The 21,974-nt window shown below is 46.8% G+C and overlaps 1 protein-coding gene across 1 annotated transcript in view; it reads left to right on the plus strand.

Annotated features, from left to right (window-relative positions):
- ITIH2 (inter-alpha-trypsin inhibitor heavy chain 2) overlaps positions 1–18,789 on the plus strand; it is a 30,287-nt gene extending 11,498 nt beyond the window's left edge. Inside the window, exons 8-21 of the mRNA XM_061346184.1 lie at positions 999–1,127; positions 1,790–1,906; positions 3,078–3,246; positions 5,874–5,999; positions 6,846–7,027; positions 8,137–8,322; positions 9,277–9,416; positions 9,971–10,143; positions 12,439–12,573; positions 14,651–14,764; positions 16,003–16,201; positions 17,182–17,354; positions 17,884–17,995; positions 18,435–18,789. Coding sequence (XP_061202168.1) covers positions 999–1,127; positions 1,790–1,906; positions 3,078–3,246; positions 5,874–5,999; positions 6,846–7,027; positions 8,137–8,322; positions 9,277–9,416; positions 9,971–10,143; positions 12,439–12,573; positions 14,651–14,764; positions 16,003–16,201; positions 17,182–17,354; positions 17,884–17,995; positions 18,435–18,582 — 2,103 coding nt within the window. The 3' untranslated portion in view covers positions 18,583–18,789. The remainder of the gene's footprint in view (positions 1–998; positions 1,128–1,789; positions 1,907–3,077; positions 3,247–5,873; positions 6,000–6,845; positions 7,028–8,136; positions 8,323–9,276; positions 9,417–9,970; positions 10,144–12,438; positions 12,574–14,650; positions 14,765–16,002; positions 16,202–17,181; positions 17,355–17,883; positions 17,996–18,434) is intronic.
- Positions 18,790–21,974: the final 3,185 nt, after the last annotated feature.

The raw sequence follows: 21,974 nt of genomic DNA on the forward strand, positions 1-21,974 counted from the left end.
GAATAACTCCATAATCTCAGTTTTAATTGAGAACATCTGCGTAGGGACTTATTCTAGAACTTCTTTATCGCTTAACATTCTTGTCCTAGCAAAAAAACGTGTCCTAGCATAGCTCTTGGCTATAAATAAACCCTCCAACAGTAGAGACATTTGTCTCAAACAGCTTTAAGCAGTGACTCTGGGATGGTACACTTACATAGACACTTTTACATAGACATCTGATATGGGATACGTGAATCAGGCCCAGAAAGTCTGTCTATAAGAATGCTGGGGAGGGACTCTTCTTTAGGGACTGTAGTGATAGGACAAGGGGTAATGGGTTAAAACTTCAACAGGGGAAGTTTACATTGGATTTAAGGAAGAAGTTCTTTGCTGTAAGGGTGGTGAGGCACTGGAATGGGTTGCCCAAGGAAGTTGTGAATGCTCCATCCCTGACAATGCTCAAGGCCAGGTTGGACAAAGCCTTGGGTGATATGGTTTAGTGTGAGGTGTTCCTGCAGGGGGGTTGGAATTGGATGATCTTAAGGTCCTTTCCAACTCTAACTATTCTATGATGAAAAGGAGTCCTAGTACTCAATTTACAGACAAGCTGAAAGCTCTTATTTTGGAAAAGTATCAATTAAAAAGCTATTAAGAATGTTGATAAAATTATAGATCATTTAAACCAGTAAAAAACATATGACTTACTAGAAATGACAACATACTACTTACTACAAATGGTTTGCACAGCTCTAATTGAAATATTTGGTGCTCTGGATGGGTCATCTTATTTGTTTCACAGTTGCTACCCCTGAATCAGCATATCCAGGCAAACCTTACTGCTGTTTTTCTTTTGAAGTGCCAAAGTCCATTTTCCACTTAAACTAAGAGCACAAATAGAGAAAGCAGAAAAGCATTCAGTGGAGTAGGATATTTCATGAGCAGATGAACTCTTTCTGTGTCAATGACCCACCTCTCACACAGCACCTGACTGACTGGTGACCTCTTCTCATTTCAAGGCTCACGTTTCTTTCAAGCCCACAATGGCTCAACAACGAAAATGCCCCACATGCTCATCCACAGCAGTAGATGGGAACTTTGTGGTGCAGTATGATGTGAACAGGGAAACCACGGGTGGAGAACTGGAAGTAAGTATTTAACTGGGGTGGGAGATCCCTGAATCCAAGAACTGCTACCTTTAAGCAAACTGTGCTAAACTAAATTCATGTTCAGGAGAATAAGCACGAGAAAGAGCTCCATATCCATTCGAAAGAACAGAGAGATTTTAAGTAGGAAAAATGGATTTATTTAAGTTATGACTAAGACATGGTCCTACTTATAGTCAGGAGTCTATTCCTGCCTTATCCAAAAACCAATGTCTTTTATACCTATCAGCACTCTGATGATGATGATTTATTGTTGGATCAGAAGACAACATCATTGGATGTTGTACCAATACATCATAAGGAGACAACCAGAACATCACTATTTTTATGTTAACGTGAAGCAGAATTATGGGGTTGAATTATTACAGACAGAACAGTCTTACAATGTTTTTCATTCCTTCCTATGTTAGTGCACGGCAGTTGTCAGAGACCCAGGCTCTGCTTTCCTTGATGTAAAGACTATGGAGTATAAAAGGTATATAAAGGTATATAAAAGGTACATAAAAAGTACAAAAGGCTACAAAACTGTGCAGAGCTGAAAGTTAGAATTGGCCCATAAAGAAGAATAACATTTTCTGCTGTTACTGTGTTGAGTTTTCTGACATCTTTGCTACAGCTCACTTCACTGTGATTTCACTTTGCAGATTTTTAATGGCTATTTTATTCACTTCTTTGCTCCGGAAAATCTTGATCCTCTGCCCAAAAACATTTTATTTGTTATAGATGTCAGTGGCTCAATGTGGGGACTGAAAATGAAACAAGTAAGTGTTTGACTTCTATCGCAAAATGAACCTCCTACCAACCTTTGCATGTGCCTTGCCATTGAATCCTGTAGCAGGTTGGCAGTCAGAATTATAAGTTTTACACTTTATCTCACTGAAATAGGAAAATCCATGGTGAATCCAAGACTTCCTGATTTTACTCGTCGTTGCAATGCTCATTCCATGTTGTAAGGAAGAGGTGATGCCATCGGAATATGGATTTTAGCTGTAGATTAAAGTTTTGATTGGCAAATAACAAAGCATTTTGCAAAGGTTCTAATCTCCTCTTGTGAATCCTGGGAAAGCCTCAGCAGGGAGAGGCTTTCCCTGCTTTCAGAAAGCTGTGGACATTGCTGACAGCCTGCTGCAGAGCAGTAAGCATTGTTTAGACAACATAACCCATGAGATGAGGAGGGCAATGCAAAACATGAGATGATTTACTCTGCAAAAGAAAACACTTGGAGGGGCATAATCAGCCTCCAAATATGTGAACACTTGTTCTAAAAGGGAAACTCATCAACTGACATTTGTGCCCACCCAGGATAGAATAAGATGGAATCAGATTTATATTGGATATTAGGAAAAGCTTTGTACTGCTGAGAGGGGAGTTTGGGAGATTGCCTCTCATGTGTCACTGAAGGTCTTTAAGAACTGGCTAGACAAACGTTGGTAAGGGATGATCTCGATATACTTGCATTTGTTTTGGAGCACAATACTACCGCTTGGCATATCGCTTCCCTGGGGAAATCAATGCTACACAATTGGATACAGCTTAATTGTCACTTCTTTAAATCACACATCTTCAACAGATGTTACCCAGCCTGAAATGGCAGCACTGCAGACAGAGCTAAGCCTCCTGAGCTGATACGAGCAATTCCTATCTCCTGAACCACGTCACACAAACTGTTTCTCTCACCTGCATCAGCAGGAGTTAAGCAAGGATGGGTTGAGTTGAATTCCTGCTAATTGCATTTCTAATGTGATTCTTTGGTGAAAAGTTCGGCTTTATGTAAGTGTGAAAAAGGAGAGATTTGGATAGCAGATGCTGTTCTGGATTCCAGTACTCATGTTCTTATTCATCAAAGGCATCTCTCTGCCTATAGCCACAAGTTAAGAACATGCTTTCAGCAACAAGAAGCATAAACTCATCTTTCCTTAACTTTCTTCTCAGACCATTGAGGCCATGAAGGCAATACTGAGTGAGCTCCGTGCTGCTGATCAGTTCTCCCTTATCGACTTCAACCACAATGTCCGATGCTGGAGAGATAATTTAGTCTCAGCCACCCCATCGCAGGTTGAAGAAGCTAAGAAGTACATCCAGACAATCCATCCCAATGGGGGTATGAGCTTCTGATTGCAGGGTGCTCATGGATGTTAGATATCACAGGAATGGGTACTTCAGGCAACCCTCAGATTGGCAGGGTGTTCCTATCAATAAATCTGATTCCTAAGATGGGAAAAACATGCCCTGGGCTAAAGGAGAGCAAGGATTCCAGTTTCTTGTTAGGGAATGGGCTGGCATTTCCTTCTACTGATTAAGCCAAGACAGATAGAACATAGACCACTGAATAGCTGCCTTTAATCTGTGTTCTATCTCCAGCCTCAAAGATCCCAAATAACATAGAATCATAGAATGGTTTGGGTTGGAAGGGACATTAAAGATCATCTAGTTCCAACCCCCCTGTCATAAGCAGGGAGATAAGGCTGACTCATGCCTTTGTAAAGCAGAACCATAAGCAGCCCAATTCCAGGGTATCCACTGGCTGTAAATGGTACACTGCACCATGATAGATGGAGATCAGTGCAGCAGCAAAGACACAAGGGTTATTGATGTGCCTGAGAATGGTCATGTAGCAACTAGGACTTTTCCCCAGGAGAAGGTGGCAGGATCAACAACCCAGCTGAAGTGCATCTACACCAGTGCACGCAGCACAGGTAACAAACAGGGGGAGCCGGAAGCAATGGTGCAGCAGGAAAACTATGACATAATTGTTATCATGGAAACATGCTGGGATGACTGGCACAACTGGAGTGCTGCCATGGATAGCTATAAACTCTTCAGAAAGGACAGGAAAGGCAGGAGAGGAGGTGGGGGAGCCCTCTATGCTAGTGTTTAGATTGGACTTTGTTGGGTCCTGCAGTCGGGCCACAACAACCCCATGCAGACTTGGGGAAAAGGGGCTGGAAAGCTGCCCAGTGAGAAAGGACCAGTTGATAGCTGGCTGAACATGAGCTGCCAGTGTGCCCAGATGGCCAAGAAGGGCGAGAGCATCCTGGCTTATATCAGAAATACTGTGGCCAGCAGGACCAGCGGAGTGATCCTCCTTCCTGCAGGTATTTACAAGGCCTGTAGAGTGGCTTTTGGGGACTTTGTCATTGGTGGACTTGGCAGTGCTGGGTTAATGGTTGGACTCGATTATCTTAAAGGTCTTTTCCAACCTCTATTCTGCTCTCGTGAGACCTCACTTGGAGTATTGTGTACAGTTCTGGTGTCCTCAACATAAAAAGGACATGGATCTGTTGGAACAAGTCCAGAGGAGGCCACGAGGATGATCAGGGGACTGGAGCACCTCCTGTATGGAGATAGGCTGAGAAAGTTGGGGCTGTTCAGCCTGGAGAAGAGAAGGCTGCGTGGAGATCTCATAGCAGCCTTCCAGTATCTGAAGGGGGCCTATAGGGATGCTGGGGAGGGACTCTTCATTAGGGACTGTAGTGATAGGACAAGGGGTAACGGGTTAAAACTTAAACAGGGGCAGTTTAGATTGGATATAAGGAGGAAATTCTTTCCTGTTAGGGTGGTGAGGCACTGGAATGGGTGCCCAGGGAGGTTGTGAATGCTCCATCCCTGGCAGTGTTCAAGGCCAGGTTGGACGAGGCCTTGGGGAATATGGTTTAGAGCGAGGTGTCCCTGCCCATGGCAGGGGGGTTGGAACTTGATGATCTTAAGCTCCTTTCCAACCCTAACTATTCTATGATTCTATGATCTGCTAAATGCCACCCTGGGCAAATTGTTCACGTTTCGTGCCTTCATCCCTTTCTGATAAACAAGGATAGTTGCCTTTTTCAGCCTTACAGAGCTTTGGATGCTTCATTTGTAAGTGCTTGAGCTGTTTGTACAGAAGGGGCTTACGATCATTTCAATCTACTGCTCTCTGAAGTGCAGTTGTGTTTGTTTGTTCAGTTCTTTGTACACTGATAGTGTGTGGAAGGCTCTCCCAGACATTAGAGCCTTCTGGTGTTGTGGCACCTTCATTTCAAGGAGCTTTCACTGGCAACATATAAGGTAGAATCAACATGAAGTTACAGACTTGCCCAAGATCATCAGTGTGCTGGGAATAGGATCCACGTTAGGTATATGAGTGCCTCATAAGCCTGGCTTTGTTACCCCAAAAGAATTGACAGAATAGCTAACAGACCTGCTCCCATCCAGGAAAGCCATTTTGCAAAGCAGCATTTTATTATCCTGTCTCTGAAGCCACTATTTTCTTTGCTTTCTTGACAAAGAAATTACTTTGAATATACTGTTTCTCTCATGCTGATTTCTTATTCTGTCCCTTCTGTGCACAAGCCAAGCCTTTAGATAGGCTCAATAAGCATCTACCTCTTCTTTTCCAATCAAGATAACCAAAGAACAGGCTGATGCCAGAAAATAGTTTCTTCATGCTCTCATTCAATCATCTGCCTGCAAATGATTTGCCCACAGTGAATAGTTCCCAACACCACAAATGGTCCTGCTGGAATTAGTGATGAGGAATGGGTGGGAACACATAAAGATCACAGCCTGGGATGGAAAAAGGAACCACAGTGCAAGCAGATGTGCTGTAAGCATCACATAGGAGGGATTTTGCAGCTTCAATCTCAGGTCTGGTCCATGCTGATTAATTCCACTAGAATCTCAGAACTCATCAGGATTCAACAAGAAACTCAGCAAGAATCAAAACTGTTTTCTTCATTCTGTCTTTGACAGGCACAAATATCAATGAAGCTCTTCTCCGAGCCACATTCATCCTGAACGAAGCCCAGAACTTAGGCATGTTGGACCCTAACTCAGTCTCCATGATTGTATTGGTGTCTGATGGAGACCCGACAGTAGGTAAGGATCCTGCTTTAGGTGAGAAGAAAGGACAGTGGGATTAGCCTGAGAAAAGCATACAGCATGTAGACACTTGATAGTAAGTTAAAAAAGTTCTAGTCCACTTTCTTCCAATGCTTGTGATGCTCTTTTGCCAAGTGCTATAGGTGCTATGGGGCTTTACTGGGAAGCTTTGAAAAGATTATGTCATGCAAGTGATCTACTTCTTACAATTACAGATGAACAAGTCCTGTAGGAGGGGTAATCACAATAGCCTTAGGAAAAATAGCTTCTTCCAATGATCTTTGCCCACAAAGATCTATGTAGTCCCACAAGCAACATCCAAATCAGGAAAATCAAGTAGAAAGCAAGTTAATTCTGATTGCATTTGGTACAGGCTGAAGGCACTCACTTACTGCAAGCTGCCAGCCCAGAAGAGGCTGATGTTAAAAAAGTCAGTCCCAGTGGTGGCAGAGAACACCTTGAGTACAAGAAACAAGTAAAACCTTTACAGAGATGTCTTAGTCTTCAGAGAGCTTGAAGTAGTAACCCTGTGAGAAGTCCAGATGTGTTACAAACTCCCCAAGAAGTTAATGAGGCCCAGATAGACAAAGAATATGCATCAGATACCAAAAACCAAAGAGTTCAAAGGAAACAATTTCAGTAGAAACAATTTGCTAATCTCCATCCAGGAGAAGCTTAAATGTCACTGCAGGTAAAGCAAAATGAAGACTCAGCATCTGGGTTAGCTGTCCAGGTTAGCTCTCAAAGAGAGAATCAAAGACACTGGAAGAGCATGAATGCGTTTACATGGATGGAGACTTCTTCCATTGCTCAGATGGATATCACCCTTTGTGTCCCTCCAAGGTGAGCTAAAGCTGACAACGATCCAGAAGAACGTGAAGCAGAGCATCAAAGACGAGTTCTCTCTCTTCTGCCTTGGCATCGGGTTTGATGTAGATTACGATTTCCTGCAGAGAATCGCAACCGACAACCGTGGCATGGCCCAGAGGATTTTTGGGAATCAGGAGACTTCTGCCCAAATGAAGGTGCATTTCTGCTCACTGCCTCTGAGACCCTGCCGTTCTGTTCACAGCTCTGCAGCTGGGTAACTCCACGGAGTTACTGGAGGCTCACAGTGTAGGTTATTAAAGCATTCTTTCGTCTGGAGAGTCCTGCAAGATGACAGTCATGTATTAGCTTAAGTGCTGCTAGTTACAAGGTTTGCAGCTATAATACACACTTTACTTCTCTGTGTAGCATTTCTAGTCTATAAAACAGTCCTAACCATAAAAAGGATGATTTTCAGAATTAAAATTAAGGCCTGGATTTTACCTGAGGCTGCTTTAGCACTAGAAAAAAAAAGCCTGGATATAAATGGTAAATGATAATCCAAACATTTCCAGAGTAAGAAAAGGTTCAGTTCTAGGAGGCTCTGGCTCCAAATCTGAGCAATAATTACTGATGAGCAAACTCTTGCATCCTTATTCTGTTTCTCTTCACTGGCATCTGCCCCTGTGCAGGCTTCTCCTACTTCTTTCCCAGCGTATGTATGACAGGATACACTACATGGTGTTCTGCCAAACAGCAGCTCTGGGAGTGTAGCCCCTCAGTATGAGACAGCCCCCACCCATAGCACTATTTGGGTACCTGTTTTCCCTCCCTGGTCTCGTATGTAAAACCCAGCTGTGCACACATCCCAGTTCACATCAGCCAGGTACAAGAGAAAAGGGTAGACCGTCTACAGCAGAGAATTGAATACAGGTGAGACATAGGTCTAGTTTTGGGCAAGACTTAGGCAGAAAGCAGCTGCATGTCTTGCACAGTAGCCAAGAGCTGACCAACCTGATAAAAAAGTCAGGCTCATATTCACTTGTGTTCAAACCTTATAGATCTTGGAAGAACAGAGCCCATGGGCTCTGATCATCCTTTGACTTCCACCCTATCTTTTGGATTGGACCAGATCCCCTTGCTATACCCTCTTGCAAGTGTACTAAGGTCCAAGTATAAAGAAGTCTGTGTTCTCGGGAACCAGGAGAGCCCCACTTACCCATTAGGGCTCCAGTTTTTGTCACCTGCTGTCCCTTCAGTAGGTGGTGCATGTGCGAGGGGGGTGCTGGGTACAACAGACTCACTTCTCTGTCTCCTTCCACCTCAGAACTTCTACAACCAGGTCTCCACCCCACTCTTGAAGAAGATTCAGTTCAACTACCCCCAGGAGTCAGTGTCAGACGTCACCCAGAGCAGCTTCCACAACTACTTTGGTGGCTCAGAGATAGTTGTGGCTGGGAAGGTGGACACAGAAAACCTGCAGCACTTGGAAAGCATTGTCACAGCGACCGCGGTGAGCAGAGGTGTCCATGGGTTACCTGCTCCTGGGCTTTGGGCTCCTTGCTGGAGGTTGTCTGCCCATTTGGGTTCTGGGTGGGAGCATCGGGAAACTCATGGGATGTTTGTCCAACAATGTCTCACAGTAACTTCAAGTACAGCAATGAATAGTCAGTACCTGCAACCTGCAGCCTGCCAGAGGAACTTCCTTCTGATCTATGAACCATACTAAGTTCAATTGCAAACCAAAGACTATGGAGTCTTCCCTTCATGCTTTGTGAAGGTGCATGGTGGATCCCCAAGCATAGCTCCTTTCATGGCTGAACATCCCACTCTTGGGGAGTTCAAGCTGGCGGATCTACAGTGTGTTAAGTCCTAGCACTGTGCTTTTATGCTCTGTTTTGGGGCATGTGTGATGAGAGCATTCCCATGTTTTCAGGGCTGCTTTTCAAGGTGGGGTGAGGTGGGGTGGGAATTCTACATCCAGATCCTTCTTTCTGAGGAGGAACCAAAATATCCGCGCTCTTACAGGGCTTAGGAGTTGCCATTTGTGAGTTGCTGGAAAAAAAACAAACATGTTCAATATCCTGACAAAACATGGAGCAGTCCATGGATCTGCAGGAGAAAGTGGAATTTGGTTCCTGTTCCTCAATAGCAATTGGGTGTGAAAGGCCTAAGGGGAGGAGAGCAGAGCTCTATTCTTTTGGCACGTGGTAGGACCCTCTTTGGGTACTGCTGACAGTTCCTTTACCTGTGTTACTCCACTGTCACATAAGTGCCTTTAACAGAAGATCCTCTTGCTACCACTCCCCTCCCCGTGGCATTCAGGCCAACAGTGCTGGGACTTTCTGATCTAGAAGCGACATGGGCAGAGCCAGAATTCATCCTTAATGCCATCATGCTAGAAGGAGAGCTCAAGTCTACCACATTCTCCTGGCTCACTCTCCATTATCACCCTTTAATGGCATAGGCGAATGCAGAGCTAGTCATGGAAACCCTGCGAGATGTTGAAGAACTGGATGGCTTCATGAAGAAAGACAAATATGCAGACCCTGAATTCACTAGGAAGCTGTGGGCCTACCTGACTGTCAACCAGATGCTGGCAGAGAGGTGAGGAGAAATGTGGTCTGTGATGGGAATGAAGAGAAGCTTGAGAGTAATGTGGTTCTTTCTGAGACCACAGCCATGAGGTGTTTCACAACCATCAGGGTTTCCAATGGGGAAGGTGAATAAATGGAAACAAAGGTAGGTGATGTCTTCAGGCACATTCCTCCTCTCAGCACTCACAGATATCAGGGAATAGAGTTTGGGAACGGTTAAGTAGAGGAATAAGGGACTAACAGACCTGGCTGTGGGGCTGAGTGAATGAAACTGGTGGGAAATTTGCCTCATGGAGCCCGAGTAGAAACTGTGGAGCAGTTCAGGATGAATGCCCTCTGAAGCAGAAAGGAGTCTCCTGCTGAGACCAGGAGATGAACTGGGCGTCCCTGAGTCCAGGCCAAAGCCCACAGAAGTCCAAAATGGTCTTCTTATGGAGAGTGCATTCACACAGGCCATCAGCTTTTCCTTCTTGCAACACCCATCAGTTTGGCTCTGGGACCACTCTGTGGAGCAGCGGCCCAATATTGCTGCTAACCATGCCTTCTGTTTCATTTTCCATCCAGAAACACAGCCCCCACTGCAGCTTTGAAGAGAAACATCACCAAATCCATCCTACAGATGTCTCTTGACCATCATATTGTTACCCCCTTCACAGCTATGCTGATAGAGAACGCCGAGAAGGATGAGATAATGCTGGCAGACCAGCCCAAAGACCCCAGGAGGGGCTGCTGCCCAGGTCAGTGTCTCTGTTTGTTACTCAGCCTCTCATTTTGGCTTTGTTCTTCTGCAGTCAGAAGAGCATCTATGCTCATTGTTCACTTCAGGTATTCGTGCTTATACAGTAGCCTGTATTTTCTTTGAAAGCTGATCATATCTTCAGACAGTTTGAAAGCATCCTGTTACACAAGTGCATTTTGGAGCCATTGGCTTCAGTGAGGACTGAATGGGACAACATTGCAATGATGAGGTTTCCAATAAGTCTACAGTGTCACAAGTTGCACGTCTTCTTAGTGGGACAGATATGTCTAGTTCCCTGTAGAATTGACTAAACCATATTTTAGCATCACTTTTAAGCCTTGGAAGCTTCCTAAGATTGTTATAAATCAGCCACGAGCCCACATGGAATCTGAGCTGTCGGAACAGGAGAGTCCCTCATTAATTAACTTCTGCATTTAAATCCATTACTTCAATCCATGTTCCAAGGTCCCTGTTACAGCAAGCTCATGTCCAGCCAAAAGAGGCAGGGTTGGCTGCTCTGGTAGAGTCAGTCTCAAAGCAATAGCTGTTGACATCTGTGGGTGTTCAGCATATCCCAAGTCCCCCCTGCACAGCCACGTGCTTCCAACGGAACCCAACAGCAGTGGTTTTGCACCCTCACAAGTGAAGGCTTTGAAAAAGCACAACTGCTGTTACCGAGAGAACACTGACAGCGTGGTGCAAAGAGAGTAAAAGGTCAGCTTCTTCCACAACTGCGTGTAGTGAATTGAAACCTATTTATAAATGGAGCACTTACAACTGGCTGTGAAGGAAAGAAGCAACTTCACACCAGTGAGCCACATCACCCATCCGTCATTTCACACTAGAAACGAACCTCCACGCACGTTCTGCATTTCCACTCCTCCAGCTCCTGGATAACTCTAACAATGTCCTGACTCTGGCTCAATGAACTGGGGTTCTGATGTCTGTCAATTGGTATTTTGGGGTTTATTTGTTCTTCAATTTTAAAGTCTGCAACTGAGACCCAAAGAGAAATGAAGTTATTTCTACCGCATGCTACCACCCACAACCACCAAACCACTCAGCACAGAAATAGCATGTGTTGCATTCATGTATAATGAATTCATTATAGTGGCACCAGCTGACTAATTCAGGCCATAATTATTCTGATTCAGATGATGTAGAGGATTTGAGTAATTTTAATATAGGTTCTTGTGTCTTTGTGCTTGATGGAATAGTCAAAACTTAACAACACTGAAATCAGGGTCGAGGCATCTGTGGATTTCAGGGACAGTGGGACATGTCTCCTGAACCTTAGCAGAGGACAGAGGTTGTAAAAGCGTATCAAAGTAAATCTGTGCTTAGGATGGTGCAGTACATGGGCTGTACCAAAAAGTTTGCATATACAAGGCATGGAATGGGTAATCTGAAAGAGGTTTTCCTGCCTGTCCTCATGCAACTCCCATAAGAGCTGCACTGTCTTCATATCCAGAGACTGCCTTCTGCTGAAATCACTTACTTCTCAAAGGACTGAATGTTCTTTATCATGCCAGACATTGTGCATGGGAGAGCTTCATGCATAATACTCTGTGAAATTCATCTGATGCAGAAAATCAGAAGTCTCTGTCCAGGTTTTGGTTCCTGTATTATCTGCACCAAATCCACATGTAACTGTACTAATGGAAGTAATACTGCCTATGGCTTAAATTAGGGCTTCAAGAAGGAAGATGCCAACAGAGATTTGGATCCAGATGTGCAATCTTCTGTCCTGCTTCTGTCCCCCAGCTCCTTTTTCCCCTTCCTCCTCTTCAGATAGGGCCAGCAGATGTGAATACATGCCCTGCTTCAGCTCTTCTTGTTTCCAGCCCAACATACGAAACAAACCAAGTTTAACAGATCACTGAAGATCATATTGTTTTATGAACTAAGTGGAAGAGAGAATACATTACATTCTCCTGCCTCCATCATGGCAAAGGCAGAATGGCTCTAGCAGGAGGGGACACATTAAGGGATGGTACAGTAAATGCTTGCACTTATTTGCAGCTTTATTGATGTGGGTCATCCTAAGGCATGCAGAAAGAGTCCTGCATAGCTTATTGCTAGCTCAACTGCCCTAGTAAGTCATGTATCTCTGATGGAGACAGTGGGGTAAATGCATCCCAACTTCCCCACACAAATGTGTCTGTTGTAAAGGGGTTTGTGCCTTCTTTACATTGATATAACACGAGGCTCTGATCTACAGCATTGCTTTAAACATTACACTAGTAAATGTGTCAGCAAGAACAAAATCCTACTTATGGCTCTCCTTTAACAGGTACTTTAGGATTAACTCCAAATGCACCTAATAACAACAAAGGTATCCCCCCCTGGGCCAACGTCACAGCTGTACCAGTCAGCTTCATGCCTGAGCAAAGGAGTCCTCCAGTGTCCTCTCTGAGCATAAACAGAGGTAAGAGCTACAGTATTTCTCTGCAGAGGAACACCAGACAGCATCATTCATCACCTGATACACAAATAAAAGCGATATAACCAAAGTTATCGGTTACTTTTGGCACTTCAACTTCTGTGACAAGATGCCAAGCACAGTAATGATGGAGGAGCCCATCAATTGTCTTTCTTGTTGAGCTTGCTGGATTGGTGTAAAAGCTGCATCTTCATTTAGGGGGTAGTCTGCAAGAGAATAAATCCACTGTTGTGACTAGCTGCTAAAGCTACTTCAGTGCCGTTGCAGAGGACATCAGTGTGAAGGGGCCTTGATACAGCCTCTGCTAACATCCAGCACCCAAAGAGCCAGCTTTTCTTCATGGAATACTGAGTCATTTTGAGTCTGAATATGTGAACCTGTAAAGTATGCTCTGAGTTACAAGCATGAGACTTAGCTTAGCTCCTAGATGGGAGACTGAGCTGAGCTCTTAGGCAGAAGCTCTTCCCTGTGAGGGTGCTGAGGCGCTGGCACAGGGTGCCCAGAGAAGCTGTGGCTGCCCCATTCCTGGCAGTGCTCAAGGCCAGGTTGGACACAGGGGCTTGGAGCAAGCTGCTCCAGTGGAAGGGGTCCCTGCCCGTGGCAGGGGTTGGAACTGGAGGAGCTTTGAGGTCCCTTCCAGCCCAAACCATCACATGATTCCAATAGGATCCCAGCATCTCCATCTTCTGCTGCATGCTTCCCTGCAGCTGAGGCTGCTCACTGAGCTCACACTCAGCTGCCCTGCAGTAGCAGAGCTCTTGTAAAGATGCCCCCGTTGTGAATTACAGATGAATGCTCTGTGGTAGATCAAAATCTCCGAAGGCACTGGTGGCTGATGGACCCTGTCAATGCTTGGGCCTTTGCCGAGTATTAAACAAGCCAGCTGGGAGAACCACTGCGTGTAAAAGCAGTGGAACTGCAGTAACTCTGGGGGCCTGCCTGTGTGCAGATGTGAGTACTTACACAGCTACCAAACAAAGAGCTATCAAACTCCTCCTCAGCATGGCTCAGGGGTTAATCTAAGGCTTTGGTTAGTCAAGAAACTGCTTGGAGAAGAAGGTGAGAAAGGCAAAGTTACCTGTCCAGCTAATACAGGTATTTGGTACTGTATTTTTGTCCCTGGAAATGTTGATCAGGACAGGCCTGGACATCACGTTCAGGAAGATCAACCATAAGGAAAGAATGAGGAAAAATTATTGAGGGCTATGTTCAAGAAGCTTCATGTCTTTAAAAGACACAAGACATTCAAAAGCTCCTTTACCCTTGGAGGGCACCCACCCTACTGCTTCCTGCAAAGTCATTCCTGGTCAAGGGCCTAGGATTTGTCTAGTGCATGGAAGGAGTTAAATAGGTCCAAAAGATGAGGAAGAGCACTGACTGAATGGAAGCTAGACTGGCTATTCCCATAGGCAACATTAAGTACAGGCATGGATTTTATTCCCCAGAGGAGTTGATAGCCAGGATGTATCTTTACCCAACGTCTGTATGGTTGTATGGACTTGTAATGAATCTGAGAGCTTCTTAGTTTGAGACAGTGATGTCCTGGGACTGTGTCACTTCTAGAAACAGACAACAGACGGGCATGGGAGGGCAGATGTTAGTTTTGAACAGAGGTGTCACCAGATCCTGCTTTCCATGCCTTAGGTCCTGCCCTGGATGTAAGCCTCAAATGTGTCCCTGTCTGGCTGGCGTCCAAACGGGTCCTTGGTCTCACCTGGAGGCTGGTTTCCATCATGAAGAGATAAAGTTTGGCTTCTACAGCTCCAGGTTGAGCCTATGGCACCCTGGTGTGCAGCTGACCAGTTTAAACCACTGGTGCTCCTCAAGCTAATGTTATGTCCTTTCCTTAAACAGAAGTATATGAAGAGAAAGAATCTAAGGGGCTTTGGTGAGGAGTATCTAAGAGCTGCCTTAGCTACTGCAGGGGTAGATAGAGCCCTTGTCCTCACTGAGGAGTCCCAAAAGGTGCTTAAAATGCTCCAGGAAAAGTGTCTCAGTCTTTGTGTGCCGCACCAGGCCGGTCTGTGCTGCTGCTCATGCATGTTTCTTTCCCGTATTTCAGTGGACAATGACCCACATTTCATCATACACCTGCCCAAGAGCCAAAGGAACATCTGCTTCAACATCAACTCAGAGCCTGGAAAGATCCTGAACTTGGTTTCTGATCCTGGTACTGGTAAGGGAAGATAACATGGTTTATTTTACAGCACTTTTCTCTCTCAGCTCTGAGAGGTGTTCAGAGGGAGCAGAGAAAGGCCTGCAGGGAAGACCATGTGCTAACGGGAGCATGGCCAGCAGGCTGAGGGAAGTGCCCGTTTCGCTCCACGTCTGCAGCCTTGTGTCCAGTTTGAGGCTTGTCAGAACAAGAAAGCTGTTGACAAACTGGCTCAAATCCAGTGGTGGCCACCAAGATGATTATGGGGCACAGGGCATGGAGGGAGAGGCTGTGCTTGGTCATTGGGTTTAGTCAATCTTGTTGCTGTCTACAACCACCTAATCAGAAAGTACAGATGGAGCTTAACACATCTCCAAGATTCATAACTAAAAGACAAAAGGCAACAGACACAAGCTGCACAGTAAAACTGAAAGTAGGAGTGAGCTATGAGGGAAAACTTTTGCACTCTGAGGATGGCCAAACACTGGTAAAGAAACCAAGACGGGGGGAAAATCTCCATGATAGGTGAGGATCTCTCCTCTCCTCTCCTCTCCTCTCCTCTCCTCTCCTCTCCTCTCCTCTCCTCTCCTCTCCTCTCCTCTCCTCTCCTCTCCTCTCCTCTCCTCTCCTCTCCTCTCCTCTCCTCTCCTCTCCTCTCCTCTCCTCTCCATTTATACACCTTTTTAAAGAAGAAAGGAGTAGATGGATGCAAAGAAAATAAAAATGGATGCATCCCTAGCGGCAGGCAATAAAAATGTGTAAGCGTATTCCCAAAGGAATCAAAGGGAATCGGCCTCTTCTCAGAGGGCTTTACCTATCAGCATTTTCTTCTGGAATACATGTGAAGAGCAATGAGTATTTGGAGGCAGGTTAATGAGTATTTGGAGCACGTGCAATTGGAGCAATGAGTTTTTGGAGATGTGGTACCATTCCTCCACTGCTCCATGTTCTTCACACACAGCAATAAGCAGAAGCATATAGGACAGTAGTTTCATATAAGGAATGGCTTATGAATCAGCCCATACTGCACTAGACCTAACACCAGTTCCCACCAGGCTGACATGCTAAAGGGATGAGCAGTAGCATCAGGAGGGGCTATAATAAATTACTCTCTTCTCTTGGCTGGCAAGATGACAAAACCAGGGGGTCAGAGGGGTTCCTGTTTCTGCTGATCCCATGGTGCTCCCTGCTGAGATTGGAACTCCAAGTCTCTAAGCAGTGTTCCAAGATTTAGGCATCATCTTCCCTGCTCTTCACAGGAGTGGTGGTCAATGGGCAGATCGTTGGGGCCAAGAGAACAGAGAATAAGAAACTCAACACATACTTTGGCAAAATCGGGTTTTACTTCAAGAAGAAAGGCCTGAAAGTGGAGATCAGCACAGAAACGATCACGCTGAAAGATGGATCTTACAGCATCACACTGACCTGGGCCGACACGGGCCACATCATTCGGAAGCAGTGAGTTGCTGAGCACTCCTAAGGGAACCATTGGCAGCATGGGACTGACCCAGCTGTGGGTGGGATCCAGGTCACAGAGATCCTGCATATGGGCACGTGAATCATAGCTACACGTCTGAGCTCTCATTATCACTAATGAAATCAGGCGGTAGGGCCAAGAGAGCGATTCTGTCAACCAGACATGAGTAAAAAGGGCTGAATTTGTCTCCCTACCACTGGTTGCTTCAGCTAAGAACAGGATTCAGTTGCCTCAGCAAAGCATTTCATGTTATCTGAGATACCTCCAGGGTTCCAGTACCTGAAAGGGGCTGCAAGGATGCTGGGGAGGGATTCCTTAAGGGACTGTGGTGGTAGGGCAAGGGGTAATGGGTTTAAACAGAAACAGGGGAAGTTTAGATTGGATCTAAGGAGGAAATTCTTTCCTGTGAAGGTGGTGAGGCACTGGAATGGGTGCCCAGGGAGATTGTGAATGCTCCATCCCTGGCAGTGTTCAAGGCCAGGTTGGACAGAGCCTTGGGTAATATGGTTTAGAGCAAGGTGTCCCTGCCCATGGCAGGGGGTTGGAATTGGATGATCTTAAGGGCCTTTCCAACCCAAACTATTCCATGATTTTATGATACCTGACATGAAGATAAACCTGAGTCAATATCTTACACCTCCACCTACAGATTGACAGCTGTTGGACACCCTACAGCACTAGACATGTATTTAGGCAATAGGATCACTTCCAAAATCTCCATTCACTGTAGCAAGAGCTTAAATTTGTGGGGCAAATTTGGGTTGACTGAGCAGGGCATGAAGTGTCTGTTCTATCAGCACTGTCCTGCCAGACCTGTGGGCACCATTCCCAAGGCTGTGGGGTTTGATGGACTCTCTGTCTTATCTGCCAACCCCAATCAGTTGGTTTGGATGCCCAAGAGCATCTCAAGGAGCCTGAGAGCTCAGGTGTGACTGAGCCCTTCCTTTGGTTCACCTTTCAGGCTGCTCATATCTCTGAAGAGAGAAAACAACGTCACGATCAGCGTGGGTGAGGAGATGTCCTTCATGGTCCTGCTGCACCGTGTGTGGAAGCATCACCCCGTTAATGTTGACTTCCTGGGAATCTACATTCCCCCTGAGAACCAGTTCTCACCTGAAACCCATGGGCTCATAGGTAAGGGGTGCAGGATGGGAGGTGGGAATGGTGGGGCACTGGCAAGGGAGTTTGGCAGATCCTTGGGTGAATCCATTGGTGTCTGTCTCCTGATGGGGAAGGTGTGGAAAGGATTCAAACAGAAAATGGAAGAGTTCTACAGGAAGCCTCAAGGATGCTGTAGAACATCATAGACCAGGAGGGAATTCCTCATCCCATCCAGGGAGTGTGTTTCCAATGGCCTGCCCAGACTTGGTGACACTGTGACAGGGCTTTCCCAGGCTAAAAAGGCTGAAACAACCCCCTCAAACCTTCCTCCTGAGAAGCTTTGCACACAAACATCCGGATCTGTCCTTTCCAGCAAGGGTGTAAAACAAAAGCAAGGGCTCAGCTCACAGGGAAATTCAGCCCCTGTGCACTGGATGCCCAGTGCCCTGCGATCCATGCGGGATGCTTTGCCTCCTGCAGCTACTTTGGTTTCCCACAGCAGCTTACACAGGAGCCTCCAAGGCTGTGAGGGGCAGAGAGCTCTAAACCTCTCTTTGATCAGGTCAGTTTGCGTCTGAGCCAGAAGTGTCCATCCACCACCAAACCCCTGGGCAACCTCCAGAGAAACCACAAGCCATCATGGAAGTGAAAGGCAACAAGCTCACTGTTACCAGGTAGGAATGATGTGCTTTATTGCTCTCCTAAATCTGACTTATTTTGAGGACATCAGTGACTGCAGGCTTGTTACATGTCAGGGATTTGGGGGGACAATATCCCTGTTTTCCCTTCGCTGATAATCTGGTTTTAGTGGTTGCCAAAACTCAGGATAAGTTGGGTTCTTGTGCATGAATTGTGTTGTTCTTATAGCTGCCCAGCACCTGACCTTGGATAGGACCTATAAAAGCACCTGAGACCCCAACAAAAGGCCCCGTACCCACAGTTGTATGTATGTGTATGGGGTCTGTACACATACTGTATACAGAACTGCGAATCCATTGTATTTTGTGGTTGTTTCCACTTCCTGGTGGTGGAAGACACAGAGCTCACCCCTTTAGCAGGGCAGTGCTGGATTATTGGGCAGGGGCTTCACTTTGGGTGTCCTCTTCCCCACAGGGGGCTGCAGAAGGACTACAGGACAGACCGGGTGGCTGGGACCGAGGTGCAGTGCTGGTTTGTGCACAACAGTGGGAAGGGGTTCATAGACGGCCACTACAGAGATTACCTGGTCCCGCACCTGTACAGCTTCCTGAAGAAACCCTGAGTGCTCCAACGCGGAACCAGTTTGTTATAAACGTTCTTATCTGCTCCTTCATGCCCAAACGCCTCTTCTGAACAGCAGCTCCCGAGCTGGATCGACAGAAGGTGACTTCACCACCTTTGGTTTATAAATGATCAGCTTCCCAACGCCACAGAACTCCCTTTTCTGTGCAAAACCATAATAAAGCGACGTGCTGGGTTGTAGCAGGTATCTTGCTCTCGATGTGTCTGATTTAACAGGTTAATAGTCCATTAATATTCCATTAAACACTCAAGCTATTTTGTAATACACGTTTCAGAGCAGACTTGTAACTGCATTGTGGTTACTGCACTGTAACACACGGGACCTGATTTAGTACTTTAAAACACCTCTGCTTGTTCAGACTGCTGGACTGGGTAAAAAGGAGGATGTGCGTTAGGTGTAAAGGAAAATCAACACAAAGGGAACATGGGCCCTGCAATGAGCATCGTGAGGAGTCTCCTGTCATTAAGAATGGGTTACCCTGTGGTGAGGAATGTCCCTGGAACTAGAGCAGCCCTGCGGAGAAGGACTTGGGGTGTTGCTTGATGACAAGCTCCCCATGACCCAGCTCCAGTGAGCGCTTGAGCCCAGAACCCCCCCATGTGCTGGGTGCACCCCCAGAGCATGAGCAGCAGCTCAGGGAGGGGATCCTGCCCCTCTGCTGTGCTCTGGGGAGACCCCCCCTGCAGCCCTGCTCCAGCTCTGGGGCAGCAGCACAAGAGGGACGTGCAGCTGCTGGAGCGAGGCCAGAGGAGGCCATGGAGATGCTGCGAGGGCTGGAGCAGCTCTGCTCTGGAGCCAGGCTGAGAGAGCTGGGCTGGGGCAGCCTGGAGAAGAGAAGGCTCCTGAAGGGGAGACCTTAGAGCAGCTCCAGTGCCTAAAGGGGCTGCAGGAAACGTGGAGAGGGGCTTGGGACAAGGGCCTGTAGGGACAGGCCAAGGGGAATGGCTTGAACCTGCCCGAGGGGAGACTGAGCTGAGCTCTTAGGCAGAAGCTCTTCCCTGTGAGGGTGCTGAGGCGCTGGCACAGGGTGCCCAGAGAAGCTGTGGCTGCCCCATCCCTGGCAGTGCTCAAGGCCAGGTTGGACACAGGGGCTTGGAGCAAGCTGCTCCAGTGGAAGGGGTCCCTGCCTGTGGCAGGGGTTGGAGCTGGAGGAGCTGTAAGGTCCCTTCAACCCAAACTGTTCTGTGGTTCTACATTGCAGAATTAATTACACAAATCTGAGACAGCTTCCAGCCTGTTCCTTGTGAAAACTTCAGCTCTGGGAAAGCAGGAAACATTCCAACTGCACAGAAATCACTGTCAGTACTAAAAGCGTCCCTTGCAGCAGGATTACCTCCCCTCAGGATCTTCTTCCAGAAGGATACAGTGATGAATGAGATCAATAGTGAAACAAATACGCCTTTATGTGCCTCGAGCACACAGTTAAAACTCTGAACAAGAACACTGGGCTGTTCCTTCTCAGCAGCCCCTATCTGGGAATGGGACCCCAGTGATGTACTTGCCCTTTTGAACTTCAGTCTCCTGTGCTTACAAGTCAGTGGCTGGTACAGGATCCTTCTTGCACACAGTGTCAGGAGTGGGAGGATCAACATCACTGAAGTGTCTCTTCCAAGTAGCTCTCAGAAACAAAAGCAACTTCCCTCTGAACCCTTCATGGCTTCTTTGAACTCATTCATTAGCTTTGGCTTCCACAACACCCTGCAGCAGTCGGTTCCGCAGTGTGTGGGGAGGAAAACCTGTGCAGTGTGGTTTGAGATCCCCAAATCAGGAATTCCACTGTTTCCTCCTTGTGTGTGACTACAAGCAGTAATAATCATCCTCTGCTCTTCTCCAATTTGTAACTTGTCTATTATATTCACTCTAATTTCAGGCTTCGGAATATGAAGTGCAATGCTTTCCAGTGAAGCAGAAGCTGTTCTGTCTTGTCCCTTGCCCTCATTACACTCCTATGCACCTCTTCTCACTCAGTATCTGTTCAAGAAAGGGCAGAGCTCGCACAGAGCTCGAATATACAGTCAAATGTGTCTTCTGGCTCCAGTTCCCTCCGTTAGAGCTCGCCACGCTATGTGAATACTGCATTACGGCACGACTCTGCCATGCATTTACTTTCAGGAGCCCTGGAAAGCAACCTGGTGTCCGGCGTGAGGCAGCTCCAGGCTACTCCAGGCAGCAGCAGCGTCTCTAAACCTCTGCAGTGTCACCAAGTTTCCTGCAGGGGTCCCCTGGAAACCACAAACCTACCTCGGGGGGGAGGAAAGGGACAGGGAACGTGCGACTTCTCCTCTAGAGACCATGGCCTTGTTAATTCATAGACTCACAGCTTGGTTTGTGTTGGAAGGGACCTTAAAGCACATCCAGTTCCACTCGAAAGTACTGTAACATATCCGATGGAGCCAGGCTGAGAGAGCTGGGCTGGGGCAGCCTGGAGAAGAGAAGGCTCCTGAAGGGGAGACCTCAGAGCAGCTCCAGTGCCTAAAGGGGCTGCAGGGAACCTGGAGAGGGGCTTGGGACAAGGGCCTGTAGGGACAGGCCAAGGGGAATGGCTTGAACCTGCCCGAGGGGAGACTGAGCTGAGCTCTTAGGCAGAAGCTCTTCCCTGTGAGGGTGCTGAGGCGCTGGCACAGGGTGCCCAGAGAAGCTGTGGCTGCCCCATCCCTGGCAGTGCTCAAGGCCAGGTTGGACACAGGGGCTTGGAGCAAGCTGCTCCAGTGGAAGGGGTCCCTGCCCATGGCAGGGGTTGGAGCTGGAGGAGCTTTAAGGTCCCTTCGACCCAAACTGCTCCATGGTTCTATCACTCCTCCGCAAACAAGGCAGTGGCCAGGCAGGCACTTCACTGCGCTCAACAGGCCCTCAAAACACTGATAAGAACCACACTGCCCTAGGAAAGGTTTGTGTTTATTCCTGACCATGTTTAGAAATTAAACACTGTACAAAAGGTGACATTTTTTAAAAAATAACAAAAGCCACTGTTACATCCTTTAGTGAGTGATGATGCTCATGGAGCAGAGCAAGAGTGGAAACGTGACAAAGGAAAAGGCTCTGGAAAACCAAACCAGCAATCACCAGTCTGCATCCACATACACCTTGGCTGGCACACACAAACCCCACAAGCAGCACCTACACTTGAGTCCATATGAGGATAAACTGCATATTAGTATTAACCAACGTGTAACCAAAAACAAGCTGGTGACAGCACTCAATAAACCAGACCCTTCCTACAAGATCCAGGGGAATATCCACTATTCCCTTCCTTCTATTCACTTAATCCCTTCCCTTGTTCCTACAGCCAGAACATGGCTGCAGATTGAGGAGTGTGTGTTGTTAAAACTGGTCCTAACACACACTATGTGCCTCAAGCAGCTACTTGTACG

The sequence above is a fragment of the Neopsephotus bourkii genome, unplaced genomic scaffold (genome assembly GCF_033783945.1).
Source record: "Neopsephotus bourkii isolate Nb327-2 ecotype Australia unplaced genomic scaffold, CSIRO-AGI_Nbou_v1 NB_266, whole genome shotgun sequence".
Taxonomy (NCBI): domain Eukaryota; kingdom Metazoa; phylum Chordata; class Aves; order Psittaciformes; family Psittacidae; genus Neopsephotus; species Neopsephotus bourkii.